A 15588-nucleotide genomic window follows, 5' to 3' on the forward strand; every position below is an offset into this window, starting at 1 on the left:
GAGCATCCAGAGAATAGGGTGAGATGGAGAAGGTGGATTCGCTGTGGTGACCCCTGAAGGGAAAAGACCAAAGGAAAAAAATAATTTGTCACAGGGGTGCGGGACATGTATGACCGGGACAAAGTTATGACTGAGATGGTCTGCGCATGAACACCCTTCTGTTCATGTCCAAACCATGATGAACATCAGGGTAGAAGATTGCTGAAGGTGAAGCTGCCAGGCAGGAGGTCTAGGATTGATGGACATCATGAGAGAGGATATGAAGGTAGCTGGTGTGAGAGAGGAGCATCCAGAGAATAGGGTGAGATGGAGAAGGTGGATTTGCTGTGGTGACCCCTGAAGGGAAAAGACCAAAGGAAAAAAAGGAATTTGTCACAGGGGTGCGGGACATGTATGACCGAGACAAAGTGATGACTGAGATGATTCACCCTTCTGTTCATGTCCAAACCATGATGAACATCAGGGTAGAAGATTGCTGAAGGTGGAGCTGCAGGGTGATATGGAGAAGGCTGAATGTTCCCTGAAGGGAAAAGCCCCCCAAAAAAGAAGACAAAGACATACAACTCCTCACTCACCCATTCACACGCAGTGGTTGGGTGGTAGCTGAAGGTCCTCCCCTGCTGGTCCTGGGTGGGCGGAGCAGATCGGAGGTGGAGGCAGAGCGAGCCGGCGGAGGCTTCACTCTGTGGAGGACAGGGATGAGTGGACGTCTGCACCTCCTCCCCTGGAGTTCACCGCACTTCTGCCGACGCGCCGGAACTTTCCTCCCGGAGTGTGTGTTTGTGCATGTGCGGAACAGCCGCTAGAACTCATCCGTAGCCACGGCAACCGACGGCATTCACCGGCCTTACGGGGGGGCGGCGTGCCCGGAGTGGCCCCCCGGCGGGGGAGCGAGGCGGGGGAGGATGTCGGAGGGCTGCAGCCTGAAGACGCTAACGGCGGCGCTGTGCTGCTTCTACCACAGGAACGCCGTCATCACGGCCAAGGTGAACCTCGAACCTTCTCGCGTGCGTGTTTCCCGAGGTTTTGGCGGTTCGGCGGCGGTGAAAGTGGCGTTCAGCCTCCCCTCGAAGGGACCAGACGTCCGGCTCCTCCTGCTCCGTCTGCGAGAAGAACACTGGGCTTCTATTATCTGAGCAGACGTCCTCACAATCAACCGCCTGTGTGAACATCTGACTCGACCCGTTTCCTCCCAAACTGCTGGCACACACACGAGGCAGTGTGTGTGCGCGCGCGTGTGTGTGTGTGTGTGTGTGTGTGTGTGTGCGTATGTGTGTGTGTGTGTGTGTGTGTGTGTGTGGTGGGAGGTTGACAGGCTGCACAAGGTGAATGTCCTGGCGAGGAAGGGGTGAATCACCAACTTTCCAATTTGTCTTTAGGGTGACGTAACGAACGCGTGTGTGTGTGTGTGTGTGTGTGTGAGCACCATTAAGTTGATTGGATGGCAGCGGTGGGGGGAGGAAGGGTGACGTAGCCTGAGGCGGGGGCTCCGGACGCCACGAGCTGAGGTGCGTCCGTCCAAAATGAAATCAGAATCTGTGGCGAGGAGCTTCGGTTGCTATGCAACACAACATCAGCTCTGCTCAGCCCAGCGGGTGAACCCCGACGGGGTGTGTGTGTGTGTGTGTGTGTGTTTGTGTGCGTGTGTGAGGGTTCCAGAGAGAGCTGTTGTTTGCCGGCTGGACCCCGCCTCCTCTCTGCTGCCATTGGTCAGCAGGGTTGACGTCCGTGCAGCCTTGGAGCTAACCATTAGCTTCCTTTGCTCTTTAGCGTTGGGCTCTACAATACGTAACAAACAGTGTGTGTGTGTGTGTATGTGTGTATTTGGGAGAGAGCCGGTTGACCCCGCCCCCTCTCCAATGCCATTGGTTAGCAGGGTTGACGTCTGTGCAGCCTTTTTAGCGAGACATTAGCTACCCTTGATTTTTAGTGTTGGGCTTTACAGTATGTAGCAAACAGATTGTCTGTGTGTGTGTGTGTGTGTGTGTGTGTGAGAGAGTTCTGGAGAGAGCCATTGTTGCCCGGCTTGACCCTGCCCCCTCTCCGCTGCCATTGGTCAGTAAGGTTGACGTCCATGCATCCTTGGAGCTAACCGTTAGCTTCCCTTGCTCTCCAGTATTGGGCTCTAAAGTATGTAGCAAATAGCTTGTGTGTGAGTGTGAGTGTGTGTGTGTGTGTGTGTGTGTGTGTGTGTGTGTGTGTGTGTGTGTGTGTGTGTGTGTGTGTGTATGTGTGTATTTGGGAGAGAGCCGGTTGACCCCGCCCCCTCCCCAATGCCATTGGTTAGCAGGGTTGACGTCCGTGCAGCCTTGTAGCGAGACATTAGCTACCCTTGATTTTTAGTGTTGGGCTTTACAGTATGTAGCAAACAGATTGTGTGTGTGTGTGTGTGTGTGTGTGTGTGTGTGTATGTGTGTGTATGTGTGTGTATGTGTGTGTGTGTGTGTGTGTGAGGGTTCTGGAGAAAGCGATTGTTGCCCGGCTTGACCCTATCCCCTCTTCGCTGCCATTGGTCAGCAGGGTTGACGTCCATGCATCCTTGGAGCTAACCGTTAGCTTCCCTTGCTCTCCAGTATTGGGTTCTACAGTATGTAGCAAACAGATTGTGTGTGTGTGTGTGTGTGTGTGTGTGTGAGTGTGTGTGTGTGTGTATGTGTGTATTTGGGAGAGAGCCGGTTGACCCCGCCCCCTCTCCAATGCCATTGGTTAGCAGGGTTGACGTCCGTGCAGCCTTGTAGCGAGACATTAGCTACCCTTGATTTTTAGTGTTGGGCTTTACAGTATGTAGCAAACAGATTGTGTGTATGTGTGTGTGTGTGTGTGTGTCTGTGTGTGTGTGTGTGTGTGTGTGTGTGTGTGTGTGTGTGTGTGTGTGTGTGTGTGTGAGGGTTCTGGAGAGAGCGATTGTTGCCCGGCTTGACCCTGCCCCCTCTCGGCTGCCATTGGTCAGCAGGGTTGACGTCCATGCATCCTTGGAGCTAACCGTTAGCTTCCCTTGCTCTCCAGTATTGGGTTCTACAGTATGTAGCAAACAGATTGTGTGTGTGTGTGAGTGTGTGTGTGTGTGTGTGTGAGTGTGTGTGTGTGTGTGTGTGTATGTGTGTATTTGGGAGAGAGACGGTTGACCCCGCCCCCTCTCCAGTGCCATTGGTTAGCAGGGTTGACGTCCGTGCAGCCTTGTAGCGAGACATTAGCTACCCTTGATTTTTAGTGTTGGGCTTTACAGTACGTAGCAAACAGATTGTGTGTGTGTGTGTGTGTGTGTGTGTGTGTGTGTGTGTGTGTGTGTGAGGGTTCTGGAGAGAGCGATTGTTGCCCGGCTTGACCCTGTCCCCTCTCGGCTGCCATTGGTCAGCAGGGTTGACGTCCATGCATCCTTGGAGCTAACCGTTAGCTTCCCTTGCTCTCCAGTATTGGGCTACAGTATGTAGCAAACAGAGTGTGTGTGTGTGTGTGTGTGTGTGTGTGTGTGTGTGTGAGAGTACTTGCAGTTGCACATCTAAACCAGTAGGGGTGCCATTTGGAAATTCATCATTTTCAACCCATAATGTTGGGGCAGGAATATGGCATGTCTAGCGACATTAGCATAGCATTAGCCTCAAACCCGATTCTATTGCCTTTAGCTACGAGTCTCACATCCACTCTGTCCCTCTCTCTCTCTCCATCTTCCACGTCTACATTTGTTTCCAAAAAGCCCCGGGTTTTTTTCCAGTGACCCTTTTTCCCCATCTTCTCCTCCCTCCTCCATCTGTTCCCTCCTTCCCCCCGGAGCTCTCCTCCTGCTTCCACGGCGACCAGACCCCGGGACCCACATGGCCTCCTCGGGTGTCCAGAGTTGGAGAGCAGCAGGAGTGATCTGGGAGCCCAAGAGTCCCGTTCACACTGCAGGAACATTTTGAACATTTTCTTGGTGCACTGGGACGGCAGAGGAACCAGTGACCTTCTGTTCCTAGAACCACTCCAGCAACTTCTACAAGGCAGAGTCTTTTTACGGTTCCATAGAAACAGTGGAACTCAGAGATGATTGGTGGAACCCATTAGCCCTGCCCAGCACCAGATACTTCTTGTGGACTGAGAACCATCCTGGCCAAGATGTTCTCTTGGACAGAAGCAACAAAAATTGGAGCAACAAAGAGGTTTGAGCTCCTCAGAGGGGTTTCCAGGGCTCGGAGAGGAACATCTACATTTTGGGTCAGAATAAGTCTGGAGTTATAGCCTGGAGCTAACGGCTAGCGAGGTTGTTCACACAGCGAAGCAGTGCAGGGAGAAGATAAACCACTCCAACCATCTGGTAGTCCATAGTTGTCGGCGTCGTCTTCTTCTTCTGTGGTTTGTTTGGTCCCTCGCAGAATGCAGAACTTGAAGGTTCTACTTCCTGGAACCAAAGTGGAAGCTGACCAGATGTTGGAACTCATGATCCGGGTCTGAATGTGTCAATATGCGTCTCTATGCTGATGACACTGTTGTTTGTTCCGCCTCAATCCGGTCTGAGGCGGTTCCTCGGTCGTCCGTGGTCGGCGACGAGGCTCGGCGAAGGTCTGACCGGAGCTTCTGCTGCGTTTTGGCCGCGTGATGAAGGCCAGAACATCTCAGAAGCCCGTTGTTCTCCAGATGGCAGCCGATGGAGAAACTGTATCACCAATCTTTCCCTTCCTGAGATTTTCTCAGCCCTTCAAAGGAGGGGTTTGTTTGTTTATGCAGTTTGTATACACACACACACACACACACACACACACACACACACACAGAAGATCTCCATGATGCTGCTGATGATCTCTCGCCGTCCTTCCCCACGTCTCCAGGCGCAAAACGCAGGAAGTAGCATCTGTAAACAGGAAAAGGCGCGGTGGTGTTTGCGAGGGTACGTCGGCGCCGTGCAGGGAGCGTGGTCCTCCAGGGACCTGCTGGAGCCCTGACCTTCTGCTGAAGATCCTCACGCTGGCATCATCTAGACAATGCAGGGTCTCCAGTGAAACCCCTGGATGTGTTTGGACTGCGGGAGGAACCGTGAGGAACCGTGAGGAACCTGACGCAGACACCTGGAGAGCATGGAGGAGGGCCACCTGTGGAGATCCAAGCAGAAGACCTTCTTGCTGGGAGGAGGAAGTGCTGAGTGATCCTTCAAAATAAGAGCAGATGGAACAGAGGGCTGATGAAGGTCTTCAGGCACGACAGCAGGACACATGTCCATCACAGCCTTCCGCGTGAAGGTGGTGGTTCCAGACCGACTCACAGTGCAGGTTCCTGGAACCTGGTGACCCTGAGGAACCCCACGCAGACACCTGGAGAAGGTGGAGGAGGGCCACCTGTGGGGATCCAACCAGGGACCTCCTTACTGCCAGGGGGCGGAGCTAACGGCCTGGACAAACAACAGTCATCTTTAAAAGGTTGCAGCCCTGCTGCGAGGATTTAGGTGTGTGTGTGTGTGTGTGTGTGTGTGTGTGTGTGTGTGTGTGTGTGTGTGTGTGTGTGTGTGTGTGTGTGTGTGTGTGTGTGTGAGAGAGAGAGAGAGAAATCAGTCATCACACCGAGGGTCAGTGGACGTGACCTCGCCGAACTCCATGGACGAGCACGCCGACCGGATTTCGACGGGATCTGGCGATGACCGCCCGCGTTGCCATGACGACGCAGGAGCACCGGAGCCTTGAACCCTGCGAGAAACCCAGGAAATCCTCAGAAAATCCAATCAGCTTCTAATCCCTCCTGAAACCCGGCCTTTGCCCCGAGCTGATTAGCAACCGCTTGGAGAATCCCAGCAGAACCAAGATGGACCCGGATCCGACCCGAGAACCTCTCGCCGCTGGACAACGATCATCTCAACGTCTTCTTCAGACCTCCTCCAACCTCAGCATCCTTCCACCCAGATCTTCTCTATCCATGTCCAAACCATGTCGGTGTGAAGGGAACACGTGAGGTCCTTCTGATGGACTCCCTCCTGATCTTCTCCATCCTCCTCACCTCTGCCTGCTATCTTCTCCTCAGTGTCCATCCTCTCCACCTTTCACTCTCTTCCTTCACCCCTGACCTTCTTCTCCGCACGTTCCTCCACCTCCATCCCGTCTGCAGCCTCACCCTCCCACCGAGGCCAGATGAGATGTTTGACCTGGACTTAAATCACTGCCTGGACTTTATGGCTCCGTCAGGGAGGCATAAACTGTGAGCACCAGGACAAGAGGGGGATGAAGGAGGTGGGGAAGATGGTGTGTGTGTGTGTGTGTGTGTATTCAACATGTGTGTGTGTGTGTGTGTTTGTGGCAATGACATCATATTGCAGGGTTTTCCTGAAGGCCGCTCCATAAAAACACTCCCGTCTTCTTCCTCCCTCCATCAGTCCTATATGTACACATCCCATAATCAACCCTCCCCCTCCACCTTATCTCCTAATGCATTCACACACACACACACACACACACACACACACACACACATGCGGTTCCTCGGTTCTATCGGCGTAATGACCGTGGACGTGAAAGCCTGCTTATGTGATTTAAGCCGATGACAAGAAATAAGAAATAAATGGAAGCGTCGCTGCAGCCGAGCTCGCCGCCGCCGCCGCTTCTGCCGCCATTTTTATCCGTCCCTGTTGACGGGCAAAACACACACACACACTCAGGGGTGGGGGTGACCGACCTGTCAGGTCCTCTGACCCGGGTTGTTTCCACACACACACACACACACACACACACACACATGACTAGGAAGAGAGCGGGCTCAGGAGCGCCGTGACGCCCGACCCGGGCGCCTTGTTTTCTGTAAAGAAGCTGTAATCGGATACGTTGATGTGGTGGCGTACAGGGATGGGGAAGGGGGCGGGGCTTGGGGGGCGGGGCTTGGGGGCGGGGCTTGGAGGCGGGGCTTGGGGGTCCCTGGGGTCTATTCTAATGACGTTACCGCGGGAAATGGCGGTAAAACCAGCAGGAGATGGACGGATGCTGCAGGGTTCAGTTTCATGGAGATGCTGGCGGACATTCTGTATCTCCAATGATTGTGTGCACGCCTCAATAATCCTGTTAGTGTGTGTGTGTGTGTGTGTGTGTGTGTGTGTGTGTGTGTGTGTGTGTGTGTGTGTGTCATAAGAGAAGCAGCACGGGGGTAAATTATGTTTTATCAACAATAATAATGCCAAGCATGAATATGATTGCTACATGACAATTTGTCTGGAAGGATTTAAGGCTTAAGGAAGGAACTACAGTATGTGTGTGTGCGTGTGTGTGTGTGTATTTGTGGGTGTGTGTGTGTGTTCTCACACGTCAGGTGAGGGTGTGTGTGTGTGTGAAGGAAGTTCCGTGCAGCGGGGCCGGGTCATGTCCATGACGTCATGCCAGGAGGATCTGGGTGGAAAGCCAGGCGTGTGTATGTGTGTGTGTGTGTGTGTGTGTGTGTTGGCCTAGAGGAGATTTTGTTGGACAGAAGTCGGATGGTTGTCGTGTGTGAGTGCAGCCTGCGATGAAGTGTGTGTCTTGTGGAAGCAGAGAGAGGGAGCCATGCAGAGACCCAGCAGCTGCCATGTAAGTGTGTGTGTGTGTGTGTGTGTGTGTGTGTGTGTGTGTGTGTGTGTGTGTGCTGTCTGTCGTGAGTTGTTTTGCAGGATGTGACTGGATCTGCCGGCGGCTCTGAACTCCACTGGTGCGACGATGGCGACTCCTTCTAGATTTAGAACAGGTTTCTTGCGCCCAGGAGACGCGTCACAACCAGACTTCACTGGGAAAAGAGGCGTTTTAAGGATTAACCGCCCGCCGTCTCTCCAACGGGCCGAACCGGGTCGGGATCTGCGTTCGCTCCCGAACTGCATCATGCCCCCGCGACTTCGGCCACCGTCAGTTTCATCTCATGCATTTATCTTTTTGGCAATTCAACGACGGCTCGTCGTGATTTCAACACCTCTAACACGTGGGAGCCTCCGGACTGGAAGCAGGTTGTCGGCAGCCTTCGTGCTAAGCTAACTAGCCGTAGAAGAGAAGGGCGTTTGCTTTCTTGCATTCTCTCTCAAACTATCACCGTATCCCTTTCACCAAGGATCTCGTCTCCATGATGCAGTGAACAGGAAGTGGTCTTTGTGTGTGTGTGTGTGTGTGTGTGTGTGTGTGTGTGTGTGTGTGTGTGAGTGTAAAACATGCATATGTGGCTCTTTGATTAGTCCAGTTGCCCAATGACTGAATGAATCTATATAATACATATTCAAATACTTAGTGTCCTTGTGGGTGGGGTTCTTCATATGGGGGGCGTGAACTTCCACGCATTCAGGGACGTCATGGAAACAACATGGCGGGAAAAGGCATCCTCGCCTCGCTCCATCACCATGGAAACGGGTGTGAAGTGGCCTCAGGCCAATGGAAACAGGGTTCCAGGTCCAGGGTTTGACAGAACCTGGATCTGAGGATGCCAGAGGATGTTGGTCCTCAACATGGAGGACCAACATCTTCTTCTTCTTCTTCTTCTTCTTCTTCTTCTTCTTCTTCTTCTTCTTCTTCTTCTTCTTCTTCTGTGATGGCTCCAGGGTTCCAGCCCCCCCTCAGTGCCATTTGCAGGATGAACAGTTACGATAATGAATGAATCAATCAATCAATGAGTTTACAAGGAGTAGACTGGTGCAGGACATGTATGCTCGCTGTGAGACAGCGCTGTGGTGTGGTGTAGGGGTAACAGAGAAGTTCAAGGTGCAGGTGGGACTCCATCAGGGATCAGCTCTGAGCTCCTTCTTGTTTGCAGTGGTGATGGACAGGCTGACAGATGAGGTTAGACAGGAATCTCCATGGACCATGATGTTTGCAGATGACATCGTGATCTGTAGTGAGAGCAGAGAACAGGTGGAGGAAAATCTAGAGAGCTGGACTTCATCCTCCCCTTCTTCATCTCGGCGTGTTTGAGGGAACGGGATACCGATATGAGATGTTTGAGATGAATCAGAGTTGGCTCACTGAGGCTTTTTCATCTTCTCCAAAGTTCTCCCAGGACCAGTTCATCCTGGACTGTCCCTCAGAGAAGCTCCGCAAGGAGCTGGAGGAGGAGCTCAAGATGAACTGCGAGGAGCCCAGGAGCCATGCGTGGTACCATGGAGCCATACCCCGACAGGTAACACACACACACACACACACACACACACACACACACACACACACATGTCTGAGTCACGAGTCCCTCCCTTTTTAAAAGCATTCATAAAGACTTGTTGAACCTGATCACCTATTTTTAGCCTGCAAACACAGCTCTCACAGGGAGCGTGTGTGTGTGGTGTGTGTGTGTGTGTGTGTGTGTGTGTGTGTGTGTGTGTGTGTTCCCACTGTGCTGAATGTTTTTATTAAGCTGCTCCCTTCGCTTTCCCTGAGTTAATATTATACACTAAACAAACACGAAGCAAACACAATTAATTAAAGTGAAGCAGACTCTGTATGTGTGTGTGTGTGTGTGTGTGTGTGTGTGTGTGCGTGCGTGTGTGTGTGTGTGTGTGTGTGTGTTCATGCAGAGTTCAAATGCAACCAGAGCTTGGATTACGGGCAATCTGATGGGCAGTGACAGCATTACTTTAAACACATCAACTGGTTCAGATTCGAAGTGACTGCACACACACGCACACACACACACACACACACACACATGCACACACACACATGCACACACACAAATGCACACACACTGTGCTTTACTGCTTGAAGAAAATTGTCTTCTCTTTTCCGAGCTCGCTCCAGTTCAAGAACACCACCCTTGCTAGTTAGCTTAGCACAACGAGTGTCATCTAGCGTTGCTGCTTTTGACCCAAGCCAGGTCAAAAGTGACTGCACACACACACACACACACTAGCCAAGTCGATGAAATCGCCATGGAGACGGCGAACCGAACGTGTCCCGCATCGCTGTCAATCCAATGGAAAGTCCTTCTGGCACATCACGTCTTATATAACGGCCGCTATAACATGGAATTAAATGTTTGGACTGTAAACAAACACTGTATGTGTGTGTGCGTGCGCGCGTGTGTGTGTGTGTGTTGCATCAGGTCGCCGAAAACTTTGTGCAGCGGGACGGAGATTTCCTGGTGCGGGATTCGCTGTCCAGCCCCGGGTGTTACGTCCTGACCTGCCAATGGAGAAATGCCCCCCAGCACTTTAAAATCAGCAAGAAGGTGAGACTGCAGAAGGTCTGGACTGACGGACGGACGGACGGACGGACAGACGGCAGCCGCATCAAAAATTCATATCGACAAATTAATGCCTTCGGACGCCGATTGTTATTTATTACTGTTAAGCACTGGTATTGGATTACTTCCTGTGACTACCCACATGGAAAATAGCACCACCCATCTTATGTCTGTGAGGATATTTTATACGACTGAATGCATCTATTTGTCTTATATAAGCGGTTTTAGATCCTTAATAAACATCTGGAATGCGACGTGTGAGGAACCTGGACGTTTTAAATCCTGTGAAATAACAATGGATGTCTGAGATCTTTGAATCAGTCAGATTTTATCTATATTTCTATTTTACATTAATTTTATTTATTCATGGATCAACATGCAGATTAGATATATATAAATATATAAGATATAGACATACAGACTGAGATGATATAAACATATCTGGAGAGAATGATGTGGTTTAATTATGCCAAAAGCAGAGATGATACACAAATAACTTGAATATCCATAAAATAAATAAATATGGTGGACGCCTGGCGAGATGTAAATCAAGCCCCGCCTCCTGGAAAGCTGTCCAATGAGAGGGAAGATATGAGGTCGCTGTTAGAGGAAGCAGAGAGGTGCATCACGGGATATCCCGCGGCAGCGCTAGCCTGCGGTAGCATAAGCAGGGGTCATGCTAACGCTAACAGGGCTTTCTCGAGGCTTAAAGCCTATTTGGACGCACCGGCAGAACGAAGGGGCGGAGTCAGAGCTGATTGGCTGGCGTGAATTGCCCCCTCCAGGTGGTGATCCTGAACGAAGCGTATTCCCGGGTGGAGTACCGCCTGGAGAGGGAGGGCTTCGACAGCGTCCCGTCGCTTATCAGATACTACGTCGGCAACAGGAAGCCGGTTTCCCAGGTGGGTTCACCGGCTGAAGGTAATCTATTACAGCAGGTTAGTGTGACTGACACCCTCCACCCGCCCACCAGGTGGTCGGCGCTATCATCTTCCAACCAATCAACCGCGGGCTGCCGCTGCACCGCCTGGAGGAGAAGTACGGGCTGTCCAGCAAACGGCGGGAGGCGGGGCTTGCGGAGCAGGAGAGGCGGAGCCAGAAGCGCCTCAGTCTTAACATTACCAACGGGCACGGGCACGAGAATGTGCACGGTGCGCACGACGGCGCGCACTGCGCGATCGGCGGCGCGGGCCGAGGCGGCCAGCTCAGGTGCGTGCGGCCGATCGGGGTCGATGCTAATAGCACAGCATTTACGGCGGCGCGTTCACTGACCCGGGCGTCCCGCCACCTTCGCAGGCCCAAGGATCGCTGCGGCAGCCAACCGGCGAGTCTCAACCAGGTCCAGGAAAGGCGACGCCCCCTGAAGGCCCACCAATCAGACAGCTTCCTGCCACTCGGTCAGTTGGAAACGTCACAGAGAGCAAACGGTCCTATCTTCTTCTTCTTCTTCCTTGGGCTGCTGCCTTCAACTCCTTGACCAGTTCATATCATTCACTTCCTGAATGCGAAAATGAATGGGATTATAAATGGGAGGGTCAATCACTGTATGTCTCCGTATGTGGCCCTGTGATTGGTCCAAGGTGAACGCTTTCGCCCAACGGCAGTTGGGTTAGGCTACAGCGGTACCGATAAGGAATGAATGAATGCTCAGCTCCTTGCTCGCCATGTGCTGGAAGTGCGGTACAAGTGCATACCGCGGGTGACCTCGTGTCCTGGTGGCCCCGCAGGATGCAAAGGGCAGCTCCCGCCGCCTTCCGACCCTCTGCTGCCGAGTCCCGGACCCAAGTCGCCGGTGTTCCGGACGGGCAGCGAGCCGGTGCTGAGCCCGTCGGCCCAGAGGAGGTCCGTGGAGCCGCCTGCAGGTCAGAGCCGAGGCGGGGGCGCCGGTCGGCCTCCGGACCGACGGGTCCGTCGCTTCACCCCGGTTTGTGTCCGCAGGTCAACCCATCCGCGGCTCCGACAGCCAGCTGTGCCCCAAACCTCCGCCCAAACCCAGCAAGGTGCCGCTGGCTCGGATGCCCGGCTTCCCCAGCCTGCGGCCGCTGGCGCCGCCCGTCGGCTGCTCCTTCCCCCCGGACCTCCCCTCCGCCTACAGCGGCGCCGTTCCCCCGGCGAAGCCCCTCAGGGCGGAGAACGCCTTCCTGTCCGCGGACGCCGGGGAGCCGATCCGCCGCTCCGACTCCCCCGCCTCCTCGCCGGACGACGCCGCCGACTTCCAGCCGGCGCTCTGCGGCTACGTGGAGAGGCTGCGGCGGGAAGGCGAGGGCGCCAGGCAGGAGGAGGGCGAAGACAGGGGGGCGGACGGCCGCCGCGGTCTGGACAGGAGCTCCTACCATCACGCCATCGCCGCCTTGGAGAACACCAGCGAGGAGGAGGAGGAGGAGCAAGAGGAAGACGGCAAAGTTCACCTCCGGCGGCCGGTGATGGAGACGGAGTCGGCCTTCAGGCCGGCGCATTTCAGCTCGCGCCTCCTGCCGGCGGAGAACAAACCGCTGGAGATGGCGGTGCTGAAGAGGTCCAAGGAGCTGCTGCTCAGCCACAACCACCAAAGCATCGCCAGACACCTGCTGAAGGCCGACTGCCAGGTACGCCGACGACCTTTGACCCCAAAAAACACCACCTTCATACTCCTGCTGGGAAGACCTTCTGACCTACTGATGGCCTACTGACATATCAGAGCTGACATTTTATCGGTGGATGGATGGATGGATGGATGGATGGATGGATGGAAGCCCTCAGAGATCTCCAGTGTGGTCGTTCTTCTGCAGGTGGTGAGGATCCTGGGTGTGTCCCGGGAGCAGAAGGTTGAGATGGGCGTGGCCTCGGGCCTGGAGCTGGTGACCCTGCCACACGGCCAGCAGCTCAGGCTGGACCTGCTGGAACGGTACACACACACACACACACACACACACACACACACACACACACACAGATGGAGATTCCAGCATGTCCTCCGTCTCCAGGCATCACACCATGGCGATCGGCGTGGCCGTGGATATTCTGGGATGTACGGGCAGCGTGGAGGAGCGGGCGTCCACCTTGAACCGCATCATCCTGGTTGCCGTGGAGCTGAAGGACACGGTGGGAGACCTGTTCGCCTTCACCGCCATGATGAAAGCTCTGGACCTGCCGCAGGTAGGAGGACGTCCGGAACGTTCAGTCAGAAGAAACACAGAACATCTCCAGATCTTCAGGTCTTTGGGTTCGTCCTCCACAGATCAGCCGGCTGGAGGAAACGTGGACGGCCCTGCGGAGGAACTTCACGCAGACGGCCATCAGCTATGAGAAGACCCTCAAACCCTTCTTCAAGAATCTCTACGAAGGCACAGGTGTGCGCACACACACACACACACACACACACACACACACACTCAAGGTGCTCATAACACTCATGAGATGGAGAGGGTGGAGAAAAGTGTTGGGGTGGTGAAAGGAAGAAGATGGAGGTGAAGAGCAGCCGTGGTTTGGAGACCCTGAAGAGAGACAGGAGGTAGAGATGAAGATGCTGAGAAGACCACAGAGGAGGTTTATGGATTGAGGGCGCGAGAACAAGAGGGTAGATGCTGTGAGAGGAGAAGATCCGATGGAGGCAGATGATTGGCTGCGACTGGAGAAGACCAAACACCGCCATCTAGTGGTGAAACAGCCCAACTGCAGGCGGTTAATTGCCCCGTCCTGTGCAGCCTCCTGCCCCCCGGTGGTCTGCGTGCCCCTCCTGCTGCCGCTCCTCACCCTGATGGAGCGCCCGGCGGCGGCGCCGCCCGAGGGGGCGGAGCTCTGGGAGACCAGCGACCAGGGCTGTGACATCATGCTGCGCCACCTGGAGGCGGCGCGGGAGGTGGCGCACAACGCGCACAGCTACACGCTAAACGCACGGAGGCTCCTGCAAGGTGGGAACAACACACACACACACACACACTCGCACACACACTTCCCGGATTGACCCTTCGGGTGTGTTTGCAGGGTTCCAGTGCGACGCCGACCTGCTGGAGGTGTTCCAGACCGACTTCCAGCTGCGGTTGCTATGGGGCAGCCGCGGCGCCGCCGTCAACCAATCGGATCGCTACAGCAAGTTCAACCTCATCCTCACCGCGTTGTCACGGAAACTTGAGCCGCCGCCGAAAACGCAGACGTTGATTTGAGCGCCGTTGGACTTCACACACACACACTGGAAGACTTCACACGTGTCAAAGACGGGGAGCTTCCGTTCCCCGGGGGTCATCGAACGCAACACGGCCTTCCTTTCCACGGCAGTCGAGTTCACCGCGCCGCCGTCTATTACACGCTTAGTACACGTTTCTCAACTTCCACCACGCACACGGATGTTCGGTGATCCTCGGTAATCACGAAACTCCCCGTCGGAAAGAATCGCGTGCTAATAAATGGCGTGTTACAAGGTAATAAATGTTTATAACGGGTCAAAGTGTAATATATTTGGCTTTTAGCGGCTTTATTTCCCTCTCCTCAAAGCGGCGTCTTCTCCGCGAGCTGTACATATTGAGGCGTCGGCGTGTTAATAACCGAGTGTAAATACGTTGGTGTAGAGGGATGTAAAAACAGATGTTCATGAGTTTTAATGTTTATATGAGGAGTCGCCAGTTTTAATAAATATGGTACCTGATCTGGGCTGTGACGTTTTAATGTGATCATAACTGGAATTCATCCCTTCAGACGCCGCACAGAAAAGCTTCTGAAAGGGTTCCCGCGGCCGGGGAGAAGCTAACCGCTAACCTCCAAAAGGCCTCCGATGCAAAAAATGAGCCGGAGAAGGTCCGGGATGCATCTGGAGGTCGGGAACGTCTCCTCGGACGATTGTCTCGCGGGCAGAAATTCCCGTGATTGGATACGCTCGGCGGCGGCGGCGGGTCACGGAGGAAATTGACGCAAAGGAATGCAGTCAAGGGGAAAGTCCGACTTAGACGGCGGGTCGAGAAGCTCCACAGGAAGCCGAGTGTCCGCTCGTCCTCGCACGCACATGGAGATGCAGCTGAAGACACCACGACCCGCTCCGAGGCCGATGGGTCCCGTGGGTCCGCAGGGGACGGAGGAACCCGAAGCGCTCGTCCAGGGGTGGGCAAACTACGGCCCGCGGGCCACAGCCGGCCCGTTGGTCTTTTTAATCCGGCCCGCCAAAGATCGGTACAGAATTCATGCTTCGTACTTGATTGGATCAATGAACGTGGGATCTCAGACAGGAGATTATTTCATTTTTGGAGCTACTTGGGAATTTTCCGGACAAAGATTGGCTTCGTGTTTTAGCCTTTACTGTAAAAATACTGGCACTGACTGGATGTGAAGCAACAAGGGAAAAACCGGTTTGTGCATGAAATGCAAGCACATGTCAGAGCATTCAAAACCAAACTAATTTTATTTTCAAAGCATTCGTCAGACGTGTCTGATATGTACCGTTAACAAATGCGTATTTTTTCATATGTATCGTATCTCGTGGTGACCCGG

At 53.9% G+C, this 15588-nt stretch overlaps 1 protein-coding gene across 7 annotated transcripts in view; it reads left to right on the forward strand.

The window, feature by feature from the left end:
• Positions 1-14752, forward strand: part of bcar3 (BCAR3 adaptor protein, NSP family member) — a 44989-nt gene extending 30237 nt beyond the window's left edge. For 6 of the 7 annotated variants that reach the window (XM_086173085.1, XM_086173253.1, XM_086173165.1 and 3 more), the window contains 12 exons: positions 8944-9072; positions 9991-10116; positions 10917-11033; positions 11105-11340; positions 11428-11528; positions 11859-11993; positions 12070-12716; positions 12900-13015; positions 13095-13266; positions 13349-13460; positions 13815-14021; positions 14095-14752. In XM_086173085.1, the coding sequence (XP_086029211.1) occupies positions 8944-9072; positions 9991-10116; positions 10917-11033; positions 11105-11340; positions 11428-11528; positions 11859-11993; positions 12070-12716; positions 12900-13015; positions 13095-13266; positions 13349-13460; positions 13815-14021; positions 14095-14273 (2277 nt within the window). In that variant the 3' untranslated portion in view covers positions 14274-14752. Of the gene's footprint in view, positions 1-686; positions 987-8943; positions 9073-9990; positions 10117-10916; positions 11034-11104; positions 11341-11427; positions 11529-11858; positions 11994-12069; positions 12717-12899; positions 13016-13094; positions 13267-13348; positions 13461-13814; positions 14022-14094 lie in introns of those variants that run through there. The other variant, XM_086173578.1, reaches the window with a different exon arrangement.
• Positions 14753-15588: the final 836 nt, after the last annotated feature.

The sequence above is a fragment of the Fistularia commersonii genome, chromosome 1 (genome assembly GCF_037954325.1).
Source record: "Fistularia commersonii isolate RoL2024-O1a breed Wild chromosome 1, RoL_Fcom_v1.0, whole genome shotgun sequence".
NCBI lineage: Eukaryota > Metazoa > Chordata > Actinopteri > Syngnathiformes > Fistulariidae > Fistularia > Fistularia commersonii.